The 19367-nt window shown below is 44.0% G+C and overlaps 1 protein-coding gene across 1 annotated transcript in view; it reads left to right on the forward strand.

Moving 5' to 3' along the window:
• GSR (glutathione-disulfide reductase) overlaps positions 1-19367 on the forward strand; it is a 56616-nt gene that overhangs the window by 15466 nt on the left and 21783 nt on the right. The window contains exons 2-7 of the mRNA XM_064368833.1: positions 2183-2209; positions 5052-5140; positions 6815-6884; positions 11524-11671; positions 14638-14692; positions 18358-18457. Of these exons, the coding sequence (XP_064224903.1) occupies positions 2183-2209; positions 5052-5140; positions 6815-6884; positions 11524-11671; positions 14638-14692; positions 18358-18457 (489 nt within the window). The remainder of the gene's footprint in view (positions 1-2182; positions 2210-5051; positions 5141-6814; positions 6885-11523; positions 11672-14637; positions 14693-18357; positions 18458-19367) is intronic.

Here is a 19367-nt window from a genome sequence, read left to right on the forward strand (position 1 = left end):
CTTTCCATATGCTGCATAAAAATCTACCTTGCCCTTTTTAAATGGCTGCAGAATATTCCACAGACTCAGTGAACAACAATTTATTTAATACTTCCTTGCTGATGACTAATGTGTCTGTAGTTACCCATTATGACTGAACTTCAGGGAATATCCTTATAAATGCATCTTTGGACACAGGAGTAGAATATGTGACTATTTTTGTAGGTTACATTCCTACAAGTAGAATTGCTTGTCCAATCGGGGTGTGTTTGCTAAGACTAGTTATAGTCAACCTTTAAAATTTATGCCAATCTAAATGGTTTTCAAATAATTTTTGAGATTGGTTGCATCACAGCAGGGTACCTGAAAGAACCTTCTGGGAGTTAGTGAACTAGGTAGATCGTTTTGTTCATATAAAGCCACCGTCAGCTTAGTTTAAAGTGAGTAGTCTGTTATAAATGAGGTCACTATGGACTTGCCCTAAACATCTGTATTTCTGTCCTCCAGAGGACAAATGATAAGTACTATGTACCTCATCTCTTGGGTTATTATTGTAATCTTGCTTTCATGATTATGAATTTAAAAGTAAATGCTAATTATGGAAATAGAAAAAAATGTTTTGCCAATATGACAGATGAAAAATATTACTTAAATTATCTTTTATCTTTTAAAAATGTAGTTTTTAGCTGGGCATGGTGGCTTATGCCTGTAATCCCAGCACTTTGGGAGGCCGAGGTAGGCAGATCACTTGAGGTCAGGAGTTTGAGCTCAGCCTGACCAACATAGTAGAGCCCTGTCTCTACTAAAAATACAAAAATTAGCCAGATATGATGGCGGGCATCTGTAATCCCAGCTACTCGGGAGGCTGAGGCATGAGAATCACTTGAACCTGGGAGGCAGAGGTTCCATCTCGCCACTGCACTATAGCCTGAGTGATAGAGTGAGACTCAGTCTCAAAAAAAAAAAAAAAATGTAGTTTTCTGGCTGAGTGCAGTGGCTCATGCCTATAATCCCAGCACTTTGGGAGGCTGAGGTGGGCGAATCATCTGAGGTCAGGAGTTCAAGACCAGCATGGCCAAAACAGCGAAACCCCATCTCTACTGAAAATACAAAAATTAGCCTGGTGTGGTGATGTGCGCCTACAGCCCCAGCTACTCAGGAGGCTGAGGCAGGAGAGTTGCTTGAATACCTGTGGTGGAGGTTGCAGTGAGCCGAGAGCATGCCATTGCAGTCCAGACTGGGCAACAAAGCAAGACTTTGTCTCAAAAAAAAAAAAATGTAATTTTCTGGGTCTTGCTTTTTCTACTTTTATTCCATAAGTATTTTTCTATCTATTAACTAATAGTGAAATAGAAATGATTGTAATCGAATATGTATTTGTACATAACATGATCATCTGTGTGTTTGTGCATTTATCCTTTGTACATCTTCAGTTACTTCTTTAGGCCAAATGCCTAGTAAAGTCATTTTATGAGATCTAATATTTATTTAGGTTTCCTCAAGTTTCTTTACTAAGGTTAATCAATAGCCCAAGTTCTAGGCCATGTACTTTAGATTTTTGTGCTTTGGGTGGGTATTCACCAGTATCTCAATGTTCAGCCTTTTTTTTTTTTTTAAAGGCAGGGTCTTGCAATGTCACCCAGGCTGGAGTGCAGTGGCACGATCATGGCTCACTGCAGCCTTGACCTCCCAGGCTCAAGTGGTCCTCCCACCTCAGCCTCCTGAGTAGCTGCGACCACAGGCGTACACCACCTCACCCAGCTAATTTTTTTTGTAGAGATGGGTTCTTACTTGTTGCCAAGGCTGGTCTTGAATTCGTGGGCTGAAGCAATCCAACTGCCTCAGCTTCCGAAGTGCTGGAATTACAGGCATGAACTACCACACCTGGCCCATCTTGGGTTTTTATCCATGTATTCCAGGGTACTTTTCCCAGAAGTCCTCTAAGACAGCTGCTGATATGGGCTGATTGTCCTTTCTCTGTCTGCTTTCCTTGAGAAAATGCTGATGAATAAAATTCTCTCCCTCAGCACAGATGGAAAATAATGTTCCTATCTTTTTTAACAAGGAAAGTCACCAGAACTTAGTACATTGTGACTGAGAACCCAAGGAAGTCTCCTGGCTTGATGCTTAGCATGCATTTCTTGCAGATTCGTTTGATGATTTGAATTCAGTATTCTTAAAGTTTGTCTCTTTTTTTTTCCAGGTGAATGTTGGATGTGTACCCAAAAAGGTAGAATTTTTATTTCTCAATCCTTTTTCTATTTGGTACATCATAATCCAAATAAGAATGTTTCCAAATGTATTAATTAAAATTCTTTCTGCAAAAAAACCCTGAGACTCCACCAAAAGTGGCTTAAGCTATAGGATTGTTTTTGTTTGATTTGTGGTTTTTATTTTTTTAATATTTATTTATTTATTTATTGTGATAGAGTCTCACTCTGTCACCCAGGCTGGAGTGCCATGGCACGATAGCGGCTCGTTGCAACCTCCACATCCCGAGTTTAAGCAGTTCTCCTGCCTCAGCCTCCCAAGTAGCTGGGATTATAGGTCCTGCCACTATGCCTAGCTAATTTTTGTATTTTTAGTAGAGACCAGGTTTCACAGTGTTGGTCAGGCTGGTCTCGAACTTCTGACCTCAGGTGATCTGCCTGCGTCAGCCTCCCAAAGTGCTGGGGTTACGGATGTGAGCCACCACGCCTGGCCAGTTTTTATTTTTTTTAATTCCTTTTTATTTTTATTGATTGATTGATTGATTGAGATGGAGTCCCACTCTGTCACCCAGGCTGGAGTGTAGTGGCTCCATCTCAGCTCATCACAATCTCCACCTCCCGAGTTCAAGCGGTTCTCCCACATCAGCCTCCTGAGTATCTGGGATGACAGGTGCCTGCCACCACACCCAGCTGATTTTTGTATTTCTAGTAGAGATGGGGCTTCACCATGTTGGCCAGGCTGGTCTCGAACTCCTGAGCTCAGGTGATCCACCCGCCTCGGCCTCCCAAAATGCTGGGATTACAGGCATGAGCCTCCAAGCTCAGGCAAGGCCTGGTAATTTAGTTTGGTCATCTATACCACAGGACAAATTTTTTCTCAGCAGGAAGACCCAGCCAACAAACCAAACTGTTGAATGGAATCTTCTTACATTCTGTGGGCTCATGGATTTTCTGTATCACGTTAGTGATTTTTTTGGTATTAATATCTGTGGTGCAGGTCACATTGAATGAATTCATTTTGTTACCCTTGACAGAGGGAAAAACAGCAGCTCTTATTTCTAAAGCTGCCTCTTGCTTATACTTGTGAAGAATTTTACCTCTCATTTGAATGTACTTTCAACATGTTATAATCTCAAGCTTACCACCTTTTGTGAATGACATTCCATTTTAAATTGTCATCTTTTTGGTATTATGTAAGCAAATCTCCTAATCTCATCAGTGATGCATACCTGAGTTTAATTCCAAGAAGCTTTTTTGAAATCTGCTCCCTGGTATAGGTAGATGTTTTTTCTTTCTGTCTTAGGAAGACTTTTTTCCTCTGGGATATTTTCTCTCAACTGTTTCCTTTCCTATTAGTCATACTTTTTGGAATCTGTTTTACTTGGAGCCATGCAATTATGACAGTATGAATTATATAAATTAATTATAAGGTGGTTTCACGTAGTTTAAACTAGTTATGGTAGTAAATTTTGTGTTGACTGGTACAAGTTTATTTTTTTTAAAAGATACCACTGGGCTACTACTGCACAGTAAACTGATTTTTTTTTTTTTTTTGAGATGTAATTTTGCTCTTGTTGCCCAGGTGGGAGTGCAATGGCACGATCTTGGCTCACTGCAACCTCTGCCTCCCGGGTTCAAGGATTCTCCTGCCTTAGCTTCCCGAGTAGCTAGGATTACAGGCGTGCATCACCATGCCCGGCTACTTTTTTTGTATTTTTGGAGTTGGGATTTCACCATGTTGACCAGGCTAGTCTTGAACTCTTGACCTCAAGTGATCTGCCTGCCTCAGCCTCCCAAAGTACTGCAATTACAGTACTGGAATAACAGGCGTGAGCCACCACACCCAGCCTTTTTTTTTTTTTTTTTTTTTTTTTTGAGACAGAGTTTTGCTTTTGACACCCAGGCTGGAGTGCAGTAGCACGACAACTCACTGCAACCTCCGCCTCCTGGTTCAAGCAATTCTTCTGCCTCAGCTTCTGGAGTAGCTGGGATTACAGGCGCCCACCACCAAGCCCGGCTAATTTTTTGTATTTTTAGTAGAGATAGGGTTTCCCCATGTTGACAGGCTGATCTCCTGACCTCAGTTGATCTGCCCACCTGGGCCTCCCAAAGTGTTGGGATTACAGGCATGAGCCACTGCGCCCGGCCAGTAAGCTGATTTTGTAATGTTTTGTTCTAACATACTATGTTTTATTTCTTCTGATCACATGTTATAGACATTTATATATGTTTTTACTTTTTCTTTCTTTTTTTTTTTTTTTGAGACGGAGTCTCACTCTTGCCCAGGCTGGCATGCAGTGGTGTGATCTCGGCTCACTGAAACCTCCATCTCCCAGGTTCAAGTGATTTTCCTGCCTCAGCCTCATGAGTAGCTGGGACCACAGGCTTGCACCACCATGCCCAGCTAATTTTATTTTGTTTTTTTGTTTTTGTTTTTGTTTTTTTTTTTGAGACGGAGTTTGGCTCCGTAGCCCAGGCTGGAGTGCAGTGGCACAATCTTGGCTACTGCAACTCTGCCTCTTGGGTTCAAACGATTCTCCAGCCTCAGCCTCCCAAGTAGCTGGGATTACAGGAATGCACCACCACGCCTGGCTAATTTTTGTATTTTTAGTAGAGACAGTATTTTCACCATGTTAGCCAGGTTGGTCTTGAACTCCTGGCCTCAAGTGATCTGCCTGCCTCAGCCTCCCAAAGTGCTGGGATTACAGGTGTGAGCCACTGTGGCCAGCCAGGTTTGTTTTTAATTTAAAGGGCAGTATTTTTATCTGCTGTTACCTAGTTGCCATTCATTTATGACTCCTTTTTTCCCTGAGGACTCATGCACTGCTATTTTGGATCTTTTATTATTATTTTTTTAAACAGGTAATGTGGAACACAGCTGTCCACTCTGAATTCATGCACGATCATGGTGATTATGGCTTTACAAGTTGTGAGGGTAAATTCAATTGGCGGTAAGTGTCAACACTCAGAGGGTTCAGTTTCCAAGTGTAGATATTTTTCTTTCATAACTAAGTGAGCCATAAACTTTTTTAGGGATGGGGGAGGAATTGTGGTAAATATTTACAACATGAGATTTACAGTTTAGCCATTTTTAAGTACACAATTGAGTGCCATTAAGCACGTTCACATTGTTGTACAGTCGTCACCGCTATCACCACTATCGACTTCCAGAACTTTTCTGCCATCCCAAACAGAAACTCAACCCATTAAACACTAACTCCTCATTCTTTTCTCTCCCTGGCCCCTGGGAACCTCTATTCTGCTTTCTGTCTCTGTGAATTTGCCAATTTTAGGAACTTCATAAAAGTGGAATTATACAATATTTGTTCCTTTATGTCTTGTGTGTTATGTTTTCATGGTTTGTCCATGTTGTAGCATGTATCAGAACTTCATTTCTTTTTTTTTTTTAAGACAGGATCTTGCTGTGTTGCCCACACTGGAGTGAAGTGGTGCAATCATAGCTTAATGCAATCTTGAGCTCCGGGGCTCAAGCTATCCTCCCACTTTAGCCTCCTGAGTAGCTGGGACAACAGGCATGTGCCACCATGCCTGCCTGATTTATTTTTATTTTTATTTTTTTTTAGTAGAGATGAGGTCTCACTGTATTGCCCAGGCTGGTCTCCAATTCCTGAGCTGAAGCGATCCTCCTGCCTCAGCCTCCCAATGTGCTGGGATAACAAGTGTGAACCACTGTGCCTGGACTTCGTTCCTTTTTGAGGCAAATAATATTTCATCATATGGATAAAACCACATTTTGTTTATCCATTGATTCGTTAGTGAATTTTTGGGTTGTTTCTACCTTTTGGTTATTGTGAGCAATGCTGCTATGGACATTCATGTACAGGTGTTCAGGTCTCTGCTTCCAGTTTTTTTTGGGTCTGTACTTAGAAGTGGAATTGCCAGGACATATGGCAGTTCTGTGTTTAACTGTTTAAGGAACTGCCATAAATCTTTTGAAGCCATAAAAGTTTTGAAGAAATTTAGCAAATTTATTTATTTATTATTTAATTTTTGAGACAGAGTTTCGCTCTTGTTACCCAGGCTAGAGTGCAGTGGCACCATCTCAGCTCCCCACAACCTCCACCTCCCGGGTTCAAGCAATCCTCCTGCCTCAGCCTCCTGAGTAGCTGGGATTATAGGAATGCGCCACCACACCTGGCTAATTTTGTGTTGTTAGTAGAGACGGGTTTTTCCATGTTGGTCAGGCTGGTCTTGAACTCCTGACCGCAGGTGATCTGCTCGCCTCAGCCTCCCAAAGTGCTGGGATTATAGGCGTGAGCCATCACACCCGGCCAGCAAATTCATTTATTTAACAAATATTTATTAAGTGGCTACCACATCCTAGGCATACCATGTCCAAGGCACTGTGCCAAAGCATTTCTTCTTGTCTTCTGTGCAGAAAGACCATGCCAACTGAGTGCGTTCTCCACTGAGTGGCACAGAGGCTTTTAACACATGGGCAGCAGAATGACACAGGGAAGGGATGACTGTCCTCAGAGACACTCACTCACTGCAGTTCCAGTTGACAGTGATTCTCTGTTCTGGGTGTTCAGGGACAGATGCCTTAGTTAACTAACTGGAAGTGGAAGATCCTGTTTCTGAGTACTGACTTGGTTTCATTGCAGTGTTATTAAGGAAAAGCGGGATGCCTACGTGAGCCGCCTGAATACCATCTATCAAAACAATCTCACAAAGGTGTGTATGCTGGGTTTTTAACTTTGAGAACGAGCTATTCCCTTCTTGAGTAGTCAACCAAGTCTTGCCTAACTGTAGTCCTATTTATTGATTGATTGATTATTATTATTGTTGTTGGGTTTTTTTTGCGACAGAGTCTTGCTCTCTCTCCAGGCTGGAGTGCAGTGGCGCAATCTCGGCTCAATGCAACCTCTGCCTCCCTGGTTCATGTGATTCTCCTACCTCAGCCTCCTGAGTAGCTGGAAATACAGGTGCACACTACTGCACCCAGCTACTTTATATATATGTATATATATTTTTTGAGATGGAGTCTTGCTCTGTCACCAGGCTGGAGTACAGTGGCGCAAACTCAGCTCACTGCAACCTCTGCCTCCCAGGCTCAAGCAGTTCTCCTGCCTCAGCCTCCCAAGTAGCTAGGATCATAGGTATGTGCCACCACGCCCAGCTAATTTTTGTATTTTTAATAGAGAGGAGTTTCACTGTGTTGGTCAAGATGATCTCAATCTCTTGACCTTGTGATCCGCCCGCCTCAACCTCCTGAAGTGCTGGGATTACAGGCGTGAGCCACCATGCCCAGCTTATTTTTACTGTTTATTTTGGAGTGCAGTGGTGCAATCTCAGCTGACTGCAACCTCAGCCTCCTGAGTTCAAGCAATTCTCGTGCCTCAGCTTCCTGAGTAGCTGGGACTATGGGTGGTGCTACCATCCCCAGCTAATTTTTGTATTTTTTTAGTAGAGATGGAGTTTCACCATGTTGGCTAGGCTGGGCTCGTACTCCTAACCTCAGGTGATCCGCCTGTCTCAGTCTCCAAAAATGCTGAGATTACAGATATGAGCCACTGTCCCTAGCCCTATTTTTTTTTTTTTAATGACCAGATCTGCATCTGTCGCCAGCCTAGAGTACAGTGGTGCAGTCAAAGCTCACTACAGACTCCAACTCCTGGGACCAAGCAGTCCTCCTGCCTCAGTCTTCCTCAGTAGGTAGAACTACAGGCATGCACCACCACACCTGTCTAATGTTTAAAATATTTTGTAGAGATTTCTCACTGTGTTGCCTAGGCTGGTCTTTAAACTCCTGCCCTCAAGTGGTTCTCCTGCCTTAGCTTCCTAAAGTGTTGGGATTACAGGCATGAGCCACTGTGCCTGGCCTCTTACTTTTTCTACTACTGAAATTGACCTGTCAGAGCAAAAGCCTCTGACCCAGCCGGCCAGTCTCTTTTCTGCAGAGAGGGTGGCGTGGGCCAGAGCCAGTAGACCAGGCCTCACCTAATGGCTGCACCTTGAGTAGGTCTGGCCTGGCACTTACATTTAGAAGTCACATATGAGAGTCTTATTTGTACACCAGTATGCCAATTTATTAATTAAAATGAGGAGCGCCATCTGGGTGAAAACCTGCCATTGTGTGTGTTTGTGTGTGCGATGTTTTGTTTTGTTTTTTGAGACAGAGTTTCTCTTGTCACCCAGGCTGGAATGCAATGGCACAATCTCAGCTCAGTGCAACCTCTGCCTCCCACGAGGTTCAAGCAATTCTCCTGCCTCAGCCTCCCGAGTGGCTGGGATTACAGGCATGCATCATCACGCCTGGCTAATTTTTATATTGTTAGTAAAAAACGGGGTTTCACCATGTTGGCCAGATGGATCTTGAACTCCTGACCTCAGGTGATCCGCCCACCTTGGCCTCTCAAATGCTGAGATTACAGGCATGAGCCACTGCACCTGGCCAAACCTGCCATTGTTTATTTGCTGAGAATAAGCTCATCCTTAGTAGCTAGAGCTCAAGAGACCAAATTAGGATTCAGAAAGCTGTTTTTATGAATGACATCTGATCAAGAAAACTGGGCAGAGGTGTGTCTGTCTCCAGCAACTGTATGTCATCCTTCACTATCCTGATGCTTTTCCCCCACAGTGCTTGGATGTCACAGTTCCAACCAAGACCACATGGGTGACATTGACAACCAGCGCATCACTTAACTCTCCTTTTCCTTGACAGTATATTCCTGCTGCCTTTCATTTGTCTTTGGGATCTCACTTTGCTGTTTCTAAGATTTCTTAGGTTTTGTTTGTTTGTTTGTTTATTTATTTGTGAAACAGAATCTTACTCTGTTGCCCAGGCTGGAGTACAGTTGTGTGATCTCAGCTCTCTGCAACCTCTGCCTCCCAGGTTCAGGCAATTCTTACACCTCAGATGTCTGAGTAGCTTGGACTATAGGCATATGCCCCAACAACTGCCTAATTTTTTTTGTATTTTAGTGAAGATGGGGTTTTACCATGTTGGCCAGGCTGGTCTTGAATTCTAGCCTCAAGTGATCTGCCTGCCTCAGCCTCCCAACATGCTGGGATTATAGGAGTGAGCCACCACCCCCAGCTCTCTTAGGTTATATTTAGATCAGTAACTTTTTTTTTTTTGAGTAGGGTCTTACTCTGTCACCCAGGCTGAAGTACAGTGACGTGATCTCAGCTCACTACAGCCTCAACCTCCCAGGCTCAAGTGATCCTCCTGCCTTGGCCTTCCAGAATGCTGGGATTACAGGCATCAGCCACTACACCTGGCTTAGATCAGTAGATTCTTGATGATATTTGGACCACCATGATCTCAGTAGCAGCATATTTATAAACCTGCTTTTAGGGTGAGTTAGGTAGCTAACTGTAAACATTTTTATATTCTTATCATTCATTGGGTTTATTTTTTGGAGGGTGATCTTTTCCAAGCTTAATCTGCAATCCAGGGGGAAAAATATTTAAAGGCCTGCAGTCCTTATTCACAAGATATTTTAAGGCCGAGTATAGAGTAACACTGGCAGTACTAAAACAACACCTACACCACATTTTTTATTTTATTTTTATTATTTTTTTGAAGACAGGATCTCACTCTCTTGCCCAGAATGGAGGGCAATGGCATGATCACAGCTCACTGCAGCCTTAACCTCGAGCAATCCTCCCACCTCAGCCTCATGAGTAGCTGGGACTATAGGCACTGTGCCACCATACCCTACTACTTTTAAAAAAATTTTGTAGAAAAAAAAAAAAAAAATTTTGTAGAAAAATTAGCTGGGCATGGTGGCGTGCGCCTATAGTCCCAGCTACTTGGGTGTCTGAGGCAGGAGAATTGCTTGAACCCAGGAGGTGAAGGTTGCAGTGAGATGAGATTGTGCCACTGTACTCCAGCCTGGGCAGTAGAGCAAGACTCTATCAAAAAAGTTTTGTAGAGATGGGTCTTGCTCTGTTGCCCACACTGATCTTGAACTCCTGGCCTCAAGCAGCCCTTCTGCCTTGTCCTCCCAAAGTATGGGGTTTATAGTCATAAACACTGCATCTGGCCTTTTTTTTTTTTCTTTAATGGAGCTAGCTAAAATACTTTTGTAAAAGAGGTAGGAAAATTAGGAACCAGCATTTTGTAATACTTAGAAATCTTGGTGTGTAACATAGCTTATGGTGACCTTAGTTGACCCAGAAATTCTATATTGCAAAGGGAAGTTTCTATTTAATACTCTAGAAAATGAAAGTAAAAAATCTCACTGCTTCCTCCTCTGAACTAGTGTCTGTCCAATTGTCACTCAAGCCATACTCCTTTTTGTCGAGCACTGCACAGGAAGTCATTATGACCTGAGGGAAGGGCGTTCTGGAGGCCTGTGGGTTTTGCCTTTGACCTTGATTCAGCTTGATTAAGCCTGGCACCTGCAGGAACAGGCCTGGAGGGTGAAGGGAAAGCAGAAGATAATTCAATTCAGAACCAAGCATGTTCCAAAATGTTAAAGCATTCCGTTTTGTAATCATGCTTACATTGTTCCATTATCCTTGTAAGCTGACCATGTTTGCTTGCCCCTACATGAATTGTGGCTGGTGGAAGTGTGCCAGTAGCCCCTAAATGAAGGCCTGAGTGCAGAGAATTCCAGTAAGAGCAAATCCAAAAGTGAGAGTCTGAGTTCTCACCATCTCCAGCAAAGAACTTCAGTGTCATGTACTTTTGTGGTATTCTTCCCATTTTACGAAAGCACATGCATTCCATTTCCCTCCCTTGGCCAGAGTATTCCTCTCTTGCCTCTGCTCATTTCAGCTTTATCCTGTTGTCTTTCTCAGCCTTCTACCTCTCCTCCAGACCAGACACATCAGTATTTTTTTTTTTTTTTTTTTTGAGAGAGAGAGTCTTGGCTCTGTCACCCAAGCTGGAGTGCAATGGCACGATCTTGGCTTACTGCAACCTCCCCTCCCGCGTTCAAGCTAGTCTCGTGCCTCAGCCTTCTTAGTAGCTGGGATTACAGGTGTCTGCCACCATGCCCGGCTAATTTTTGTATTTTTAGTAGAGACATGGTTTCATCATGTTTTCCAAGCTGGTCCTGAACTCCTGAGCTCAAACCATCCACCCACCTCTGCCTCCCAAAGTGCTAGGATTACAGGTGTAAGCCACTGTGCCCAGCCTATCTCATTTTACTGTATACTTCCAGCATCTGATAGCAACCCCTTTCCTATGTATAGGTTACCAGTTAGCAGTTCTACAGAAACTCAAACAATGGAGAATTGTGTTGGCATCAGCAAACCAAGAATCAAAATGTTCAGTAGAGAAATGAAAATTCTGATAAGTTGCAGCAGGTATCTTTGGTTTTATTCTAAGAACAGGCTAATGTCATTGTTCCTTTTCTAGGCCCATATAGAAATCATCCATGGCCATGCAGCATTCACAAGTGATCCCAAGCCCACGATAGAAGTCAGTGGGAGAAAGTACACTGCCCCTCACATCCTGATCGCCACAGGTGGTATGCCCTCCAGCCCTCATGAGAGCCAGATCCCTGGTGAGTCATACAGCAGGTACTCATTAACAGCAGTCAGGAGTTTACCGTTGCTTTCAACCTGAGAAACCATGCTAGCAGATCTGCCTAAACCAGTTCTCTCTTTGGAGCCAGGCCACCGTAGAAGGTCTCTGCAGAACCTAACTCCAGTTGGCTAAGTGGTAGCTAGTGATGCCGTTGCCCAAGCTGGAGTGCATCTTGGCTCACTGCAACCTCTGCCTCCTGGGTTCAAGCAATTCTCCTGCCTCAGCCTCTTGAGTAGGTGGGACTACAGGCATGCCATCACCACACCTGGCTGAGTTTTATATTTTTAGTAGAGATGGGGTTTCACCATGTTGGCCAGGCTGGTCTTGAACTCCTGACCTCAGGTGATCCGCCCACCTTGGCCTCCCAAAGTGCTGGGATTATAGGCCGCTGTGCCCGGCCAAGAGATTTCATTTGGCCCCAGGCTCAGACATATTGTAGGTAACAGAGGGAGAAAAATCAGTGAAAGCCTCATTCTTTCCTTCTCAGCTTAGCATACATTGTTTCCGGTTTCAGTCTGTCAGATGGTTGTTATTTATAAGACACCTACTGTGTTTATTGTTTTGTTCAGGAGAGAGAAACCTTGTAAGGATGTAGCTTAAGTAGCTAAGTATGCTTTTATGTGGCTATTTTTCTCTTTTAAGTAGAGAATTTTAGAAGATTAAAGCTGTAAAGAATCTCAGAGATGGTTATAACTGCTTTTGCATTTTTATTATTTTATTTTATTATTATTATTTTTTGAGACAGAGTCTTGCTCTGTCACCAGGTGCCAGGCTGGAGTGCAGTGGCGCGATCTCGGCTCACTGCAATCTCCACCTCCCAGGTTCAAGCAATTCTCCTGCCTCAGCCTCCCAAGTAGCTAGGACTACAGGCGCACACCACCACGCCCAGCTAATTTTTGTATTTTTTTAGTGAAACCCCATCAGGATGGTCTCGATATCTTGACCTCATGATCCGCCCAGCTTGGCCTCCCAAAGTGCTGGGATTACAGGCATGAGCCACAGCACCCAACCTCTTTCGTTTTTTTGAGACAGGGTCTCGATCTGTTGTCCAGGCCAGAGTGCAGTGTTGCGATCACAGCTCACTAAGGTCTTGGCCAGGAGGTTTAGATGCAGGATTGCTCGTAGTCATCTAAACCTCTAAGACCAGGAACTACAGGTGCATGCCTGGATAATTTTTTATTTTTTTATAGAGACAAGGTCTTGCTATGTTGCTCAGGCTGGTCTCAAACTCCTGGGCTCAAGCAGTCCTTCCACCTCAGCTTCCCAAGGTACTGGGATTACAGGTGTGAGCCACCATGTCCTGCCTGCTTTTGCATTTTATACACACAGAGACTTAGCCCCAGGGATGAATCATGAACATATACCTCTTTATTCTCTCACAAGAAACATTGTCTGTGATTTTCTTCCCAGCTAGATTATAAGGACTTTGTGGGTGGTGATCATAGTTTGTACATCTTTTGTATTCTCTGTGGATTGGCCTCATAAGGTCCATGACCAACTTGAGGGTTTCTCTGAGACAAGAGTCTTGCTCTGTCACCCAGGCTGGGGTGCAGTGGTGTGATCCCGGCTCACTGGAACCTCCACCTCCTGGGTTTAATCAATTATCCTGCATCAGTCTCCTCAGTATCTGGGACTACAAGCAGGCACCATCATGCCCAGCTAATTTTTGTTTAGTATTTTTAGTAGCGATGGGGTTTTGCCACATTGTTCAGGCTGGTCTTAAACTCCTGACCTCGGGTGATCCATCCACCTCGGCCTCCCAGAGTGCTGGGATTACAGGCACGAGCCATCAAGCCCGGCCAAAATGCAATATATATATATATTTTTTGGTTTTTTTTTTTTGAAACAGAGTTTTACTCGTCACCCAGGCTGTAGTGCAATGGTGCGATCTCAGCTCACCGCAACCTCCGCTTTCTGGGTTCAAGTGATTCTCCTGCCCCAGCCTCCTGAGTAGTTGGGACTGCAGGCGCCCACCAACATGCCCAGCTAATTTTTTGTATTTTTAGAAGAGATGGAGTTTCACCATGTTGGCCAGGCTGATCTCAAACTCCTGACCTCAGGCGATCCAGCCATCTCAGCCTCCCAAAGTGCTGGGATTATAGGGATGAGCCACCGCGACGACCTAATATATTTAATAACTGATGAGAAATGAGGGTAGGGAGGCTACTGAGAGAAGGAATCAGCAGTTGACAGCTCAAGGCTTTGTCAGGATTGTTGGAGACCGGTGGTAACTGAAGTGGTAAACTTGAGAGAGATACAGTTTGGGAGATAAAATTAAGGTTCAGTTCTAAATGAACTAAGTTTGAAGCCAATGTAAAATTGTGTGGCGAGATAAGTAGACACGTGATACTGCAACCTGGGGAGAAGGTCAAACCTGGAAGACTGCATTTGGAAGTCCTGCAAGATAGGACCTGCTACCCTATATCCAAAGGGTTCAACCTGCTTTTCACTACATGTTTATTTCACTATATAGATTGTACCTCTTATAATTCCATGTATATGCCATATAGGTTGAAACCTTTGAAAGAATAAGCAGAGAGGAAAGGGCCATGTAGATTTTGAACTACGTAGGAATTTGTCTTTTCGGGCAGGGCACGGTGGTTCACGCATGTAATGAGCTGAGCTTCAGGGTTCCCACCTACACTTGGGGTGGGAGGGTGGACAGATCCAGCGGGGAGTCTGTTCATGACCGCTGAGATCTTCATTCTTTAGAGAAATGTAAAAGGTATTTAGCCATCATGGCTTCTATTTCTAGAGAGAAAATAAAAATGTTGACTCAGGGAGGATTTGGTTGGCAGCTTTCCAAGCGGAGACTTTAACAAAACTTGTCAAAACAGAGAGTATGTTGGCTCTGAAAGTGTTTGGTTTTCACATAAAATGTTGTGATTATTTTGCAAGAGAAAGAGCAGTCTGGTGTGATCTATCTTGCTTTTTTCTACATAGGTGCCAGCTTAGGAATAACCAGCGATGGATTTTTTGAGCTGGAAGAATTGCCTAGGTAAGCCATCCTGACCGGACCTCAATGACTCCTTCTCCCTCAGTCTTTCTTGGTGATTTTTCTTTGTCCTTCCCTCCCAAGCATTTATCGTAGGTCTTTCCTGAATTCTGTTCTCTGACCTCTTCTCTTTTCACGACCTTGTATATTTCATTCCTAGAATTCCTCAGTAGATCCCTGAAATCTTTCGTGCTTTCAATCAGAGGCCAAAGTCAAATACAGGGTAATTTGAAGACAGAATAGCAAAGTCCTAAAACTGTCTTCTTTCTTCACCTTGATACAGCATCAGTTAAGAATGTGTCTAAAGTAGCTTGTATTTTAGAATAGAATAGCTGGTTTTGACCAGATGTGGTGGCTCACTCCTATAATCCCAGCACTTTGGGAGGCTGAAGCGTGGGGATCATCTTAGGTCAGCGGTTTGGTCTCAGCCTGAACAACATAGTAAAACCCCTCTCTACTAAAAATACAAAAATTATCCGGACATGGTGATGCAGGCCTATAGTCCCAGCTATTTGGGAAGCTGAGGCAGGAGAATTGCTTGAACCCTCAAGGCAGAGGTTACAATGAGACAAGATTGCACCACCGCACTCCAACCTGGGCAACAGTGAGACTCCATCTCAAAAAATAAATAAGCCAGGCGCGATGGCTCATGCCTGTAATCCCAGCACTTTGGGAGGCCGAGGCAGGCGGATCACCTAAGATCAGGAGTTGGAGACCAGCCTGATCAACCTGGAGAAACCCGTCTCTACTAAAAATACAAAATTAGCTGGGTGTGGTGGCACATACCTGTAATCCCAGCTACTTTGGAGGCTGAGGCAGGAGAGTTGCTTGAACCTGGGAGGTGGAGATTGCAGTGAGCTGAGATCACGCCACTGCACTCCAGCCTGAGCAACAAGAGCAAAACTCCATCTCAAATAAGTAAATAAAATAAAATAAGAATAGCCGGTTTTCAAAGCAGCTGTTGCAGTGGGGTCTCTGTAAATGGAAGACTCTGTCAGGTTCACAAGATTACATTTTCTGGCATTATTCTTTATATGTGCCTGAATAACCTTAGCAAACTTCAGGGTGGATTTTCTTTTAATGAAAAAAGTTTTATTTTTTTAGAGACAGGTTCTTCTTCCATTGCCCAGGCAGGAGTGCAGTGGTTCCATCATGGCTTGCTGTAGCCTTGAGCTCTTGGGCTCAAGTGATCCTTTCACCTCAGCCTCCCGAGTAGCTGAGAGTACAAATGTGTACCACCATACCTGGTTAACTTTTAATTTTAATTTTTGTAGCGATGGGATCTCGCTCTGTTGTCCAGGCTGGTCTAGAATTCCTGGCCTCAAGCAGTCCTTCCACCTCGGCCTTCCAAAGCAGTAGGAACACAAGCATGGGCCACCATGCTGAATGGATTTAGATGCATAGAGGGGAAAGAGATCATGAGGAAGTTTGTTTCTCTGATGCGAACTTGCTGCACATTGCAGCCTTTCTGGTTTAGGGGGATCCTCCTGTCACTTGTGATAAGAGGTGATGCCTGGGAACAGGTGGAGGGACCCAACACCGTGGCCCAGGGACTGGTCTTCATTCATCTTCTGAGTAGCACTCACTGTGGAGTTGGTATTGCTCAACTCTGCCGCTCCCTCAGGGGCTGTGCTAATAATCCAGTTTGAGGTCCTAATCCTATGCTTTTAGAAAGGCTTTTAGGGAGAGTGACTGATAATCCATGCGCCTGCCTTCACTTTGATTCACGCAGAGTCACGGACGGTTCAGACAGGATGAGGCAATTCAGAAAAGACAAGGGAGCCGCTTTGCAGTTCCGTAGGACAGAAAAAATGTCCCATGAAGATATTCAGACCAGGAGACCAGGCAGGCTTCTCACTTGGAGGAGTTCTAAGAAAAGCTTGCAGTCTTTTTCCGTTTGCTATCAGGTCGTAGAAATGTATTAGAGAACAGCATTCCTTCCCCTGTGATCCACCCTGCATTGTTTGATTTCTGGTTGAATGAGATGACACATGTGAGGATGTAGTCAGACATGTAGTTATGACTCCTTCTGTTTGGATAATGTAATTTCATTCCAGACTCACCCCAAAGAAGTTTCACTATAGATATCGGCTCATTAGCGATCGTAAATATTTATATTTATGCACGTTATAAGCAAAAGACTCTGAAACACAAGAAAATGATTTTACAATTGATACATGATTTTTCTTTTTAAGTCTACTTTATCTTTGTTAGGGTGGTGGTGACTAAGTAAATAATTGGGTAAATAACGTAGGCAAGATTGCATGATTTAGTTTTTGTTCTGAGGGCGCTTCTGGTTGGACGGAGTGTGAACCCTGTGGAACACTGTGGCATGAGTAGCCCTGGGTCTATAACGAGGTAAAGAGAAATCTTTCAGGGATTCAGCCGCCTGAAAGATCAGTTCCAGATGCCAGGCACGGTGGCTCATGCCTGTAATCCCAGCACTTGGGGAGGCCTAAGGCGAGCAAATTACTTGAGCCCAGGAGTTTGAAACCAACCTGGGCAACACAGCACAACCCAATCTCTGCAAAAAATTACTAAAAATTAGCTGGCTGTGGTGGCACGTGCCAGTAGTCCCAGCTACTCGGGAGGCTGAGGCCGGAGGATTGTTTGAGCCCAAGAGTTCGAGACCAGCCTGGCCAACAAAGGGAGATCCTGTCTCTACACAGTTTTCTTTTTCTTTTTAGGCAGTTGCGCTGTTGTTGTCTAGGCTGGAGTGCAATGGTGTGATCTCAGCTCACTGCAACCTCTGCCTCCTGGGGTCAAGTGATTCTTCTGCCTCAGCCTGCCTAGTTTGTGAGATTACAGGCATGCATCACCAATCCCAGCTGACTTTGTATTTTCAGTAGAGACAGGGTTTCACCACGTTGGTCAGGCTGGTCTCGAACTCCTGACCTCAGGTGATCCACCAGTCTCGGCCTCCCAAAATACTGGGATTACAGGCGTGAGCTACCTCACCTGGGTTCTACACACAAATTTTAAAATTGAAAAAGAAATTCCTTGGCCAGGCATAGTGGATCCCGCCTGTAATCCCAGCACTTTGAGAGGCTTAGACAGGCAGATCACTTAAGGTCCGGAGTTAGAGACCAGCCTGGCCAATGTGGTGAAACCCCATCTCTACTAAAAATACAAAATTAGCCAAGTGTGGTGGCGTGCACCCATAATCCCAGCTACTCAGGAGACCAAGGCACGAGAATCACTTGAACCTGGGAGGCGGAGGTTGCTGTGAGCTTACTGCATCCTGTATCTCCTGGAGGCAAGCAATTCTTCTGCCTCAGCCTGGTTTCATCACCGTGGTGAAACCCCATCTCTACTAAAAATACAAAATACAATTTTGTATTTTTTTTTTTATTAATTTTAGTAGAGATGGGGTTTTGTATATAAATGGGGATTTGTATATAGATGGGGTTTCACCATGTTGGTTAGGCTGGTCTCGAACTCCTGACCTTGTGATCCACCCACCTCAGCCTCCCAAAGTGCTGGGATTACAGGCATGCATGTCTTATTTTGACAGAGGTACCCTCGTTAAGTGAAATGTTAACTTTAGGGAAAACTGATCAAGGGGAATAATAAGGGAAATCTCTGCTATCTTTGCAAATTTTCTATAAACATAAAATTATTCCAAAGTTAGTTTATTTAAAAATACTAACCCTCTGCTTGCATCTCAGCCGCAGCGTCATTGTTGGTGCAGGTTACATTGCTGTGGAGATAGCAGGGATCCTCTCAGCCCTGGGTTCTAAGACATCACTGATGATACGGCATGATAAGGTAAATTCCACCTTTTCTTTTCCCTTTCTTTGATGTTAATTTTAAAAATGAAGAATTTTTTCTTATGTTGTCATTGAATACTAGGGTGCAAAGCAGGTGGGGGTCAGTTGGTTGGTTTCACATGGTGCTGTATCCAAGTTACCTGAATTTGGCCTATATCCCTCCCAGTTGCTAGTTGATGATGATAATTGAGTTGGTCGAACTGGCTGGTATTTTTATCACTAAGTGGTAGATAGTCATGAGATGCCCCGTAAGGGAGACCTGGGTGCCTAAATATAAACATTAGCTAAATTAAACAGACTGTTAGGTTAATTAATTAATTTTTTTTTTTTTGAGACAGAGTCTCACTCTGTTTCCCAGGCTGGAGTACAGCAGCACCATCTCAGCTTACTGCAACCTCCGCTTCGCTGTCTCAAGTGATTCCCGTGCATCAGCCTGCTGAGTAGCTGGGATTACAGGCATCCGCCACCATGCCCGGCTAATTTTTATATTTTTAGTAGAGATGGGATTTCACCGTGTTGGCCAGACTGGTCTCAAATTCCCTACCTCAGGTGATGCGCCCACCTCAGCCTCTCAAAGTGCTGGAATTACAGGCATGAACCACTGCATCTGGCCAGATTGATTTATTAATTTCTGGAAGTCAATTTTATATGATCAAGTAACGTTAGATTGTTACTGCTCGTTCCAAATAATTTACTAAATTCTTTGCATTAAAGCAGGCATGTCCAATCTTTTGGCTTCCCTGAGCCACACCGGAAGAAGAATTGTCTTGGGCTACGTATAAAATACACTAACACAAACAATAGCTGATGAGCTAATAAAAAAATTGCGGGCTGGGCACAGTGGTTTATGCGTCTAATTCCCAGCACTTTGGGAGGCCAAGGCAGGCAGATCACTTGTAGTCAGGAGT

The sequence above is a fragment of the Aotus nancymaae genome, unplaced genomic scaffold (genome assembly GCF_030222135.1).
Source record: "Aotus nancymaae isolate 86718 unplaced genomic scaffold, 86718_ANA_hifiasm-v0.15.2.pri h1tg000079l, whole genome shotgun sequence".
Lineage (NCBI taxonomy): Eukaryota > Metazoa > Chordata > Mammalia > Primates > Aotidae > Aotus > Aotus nancymaae.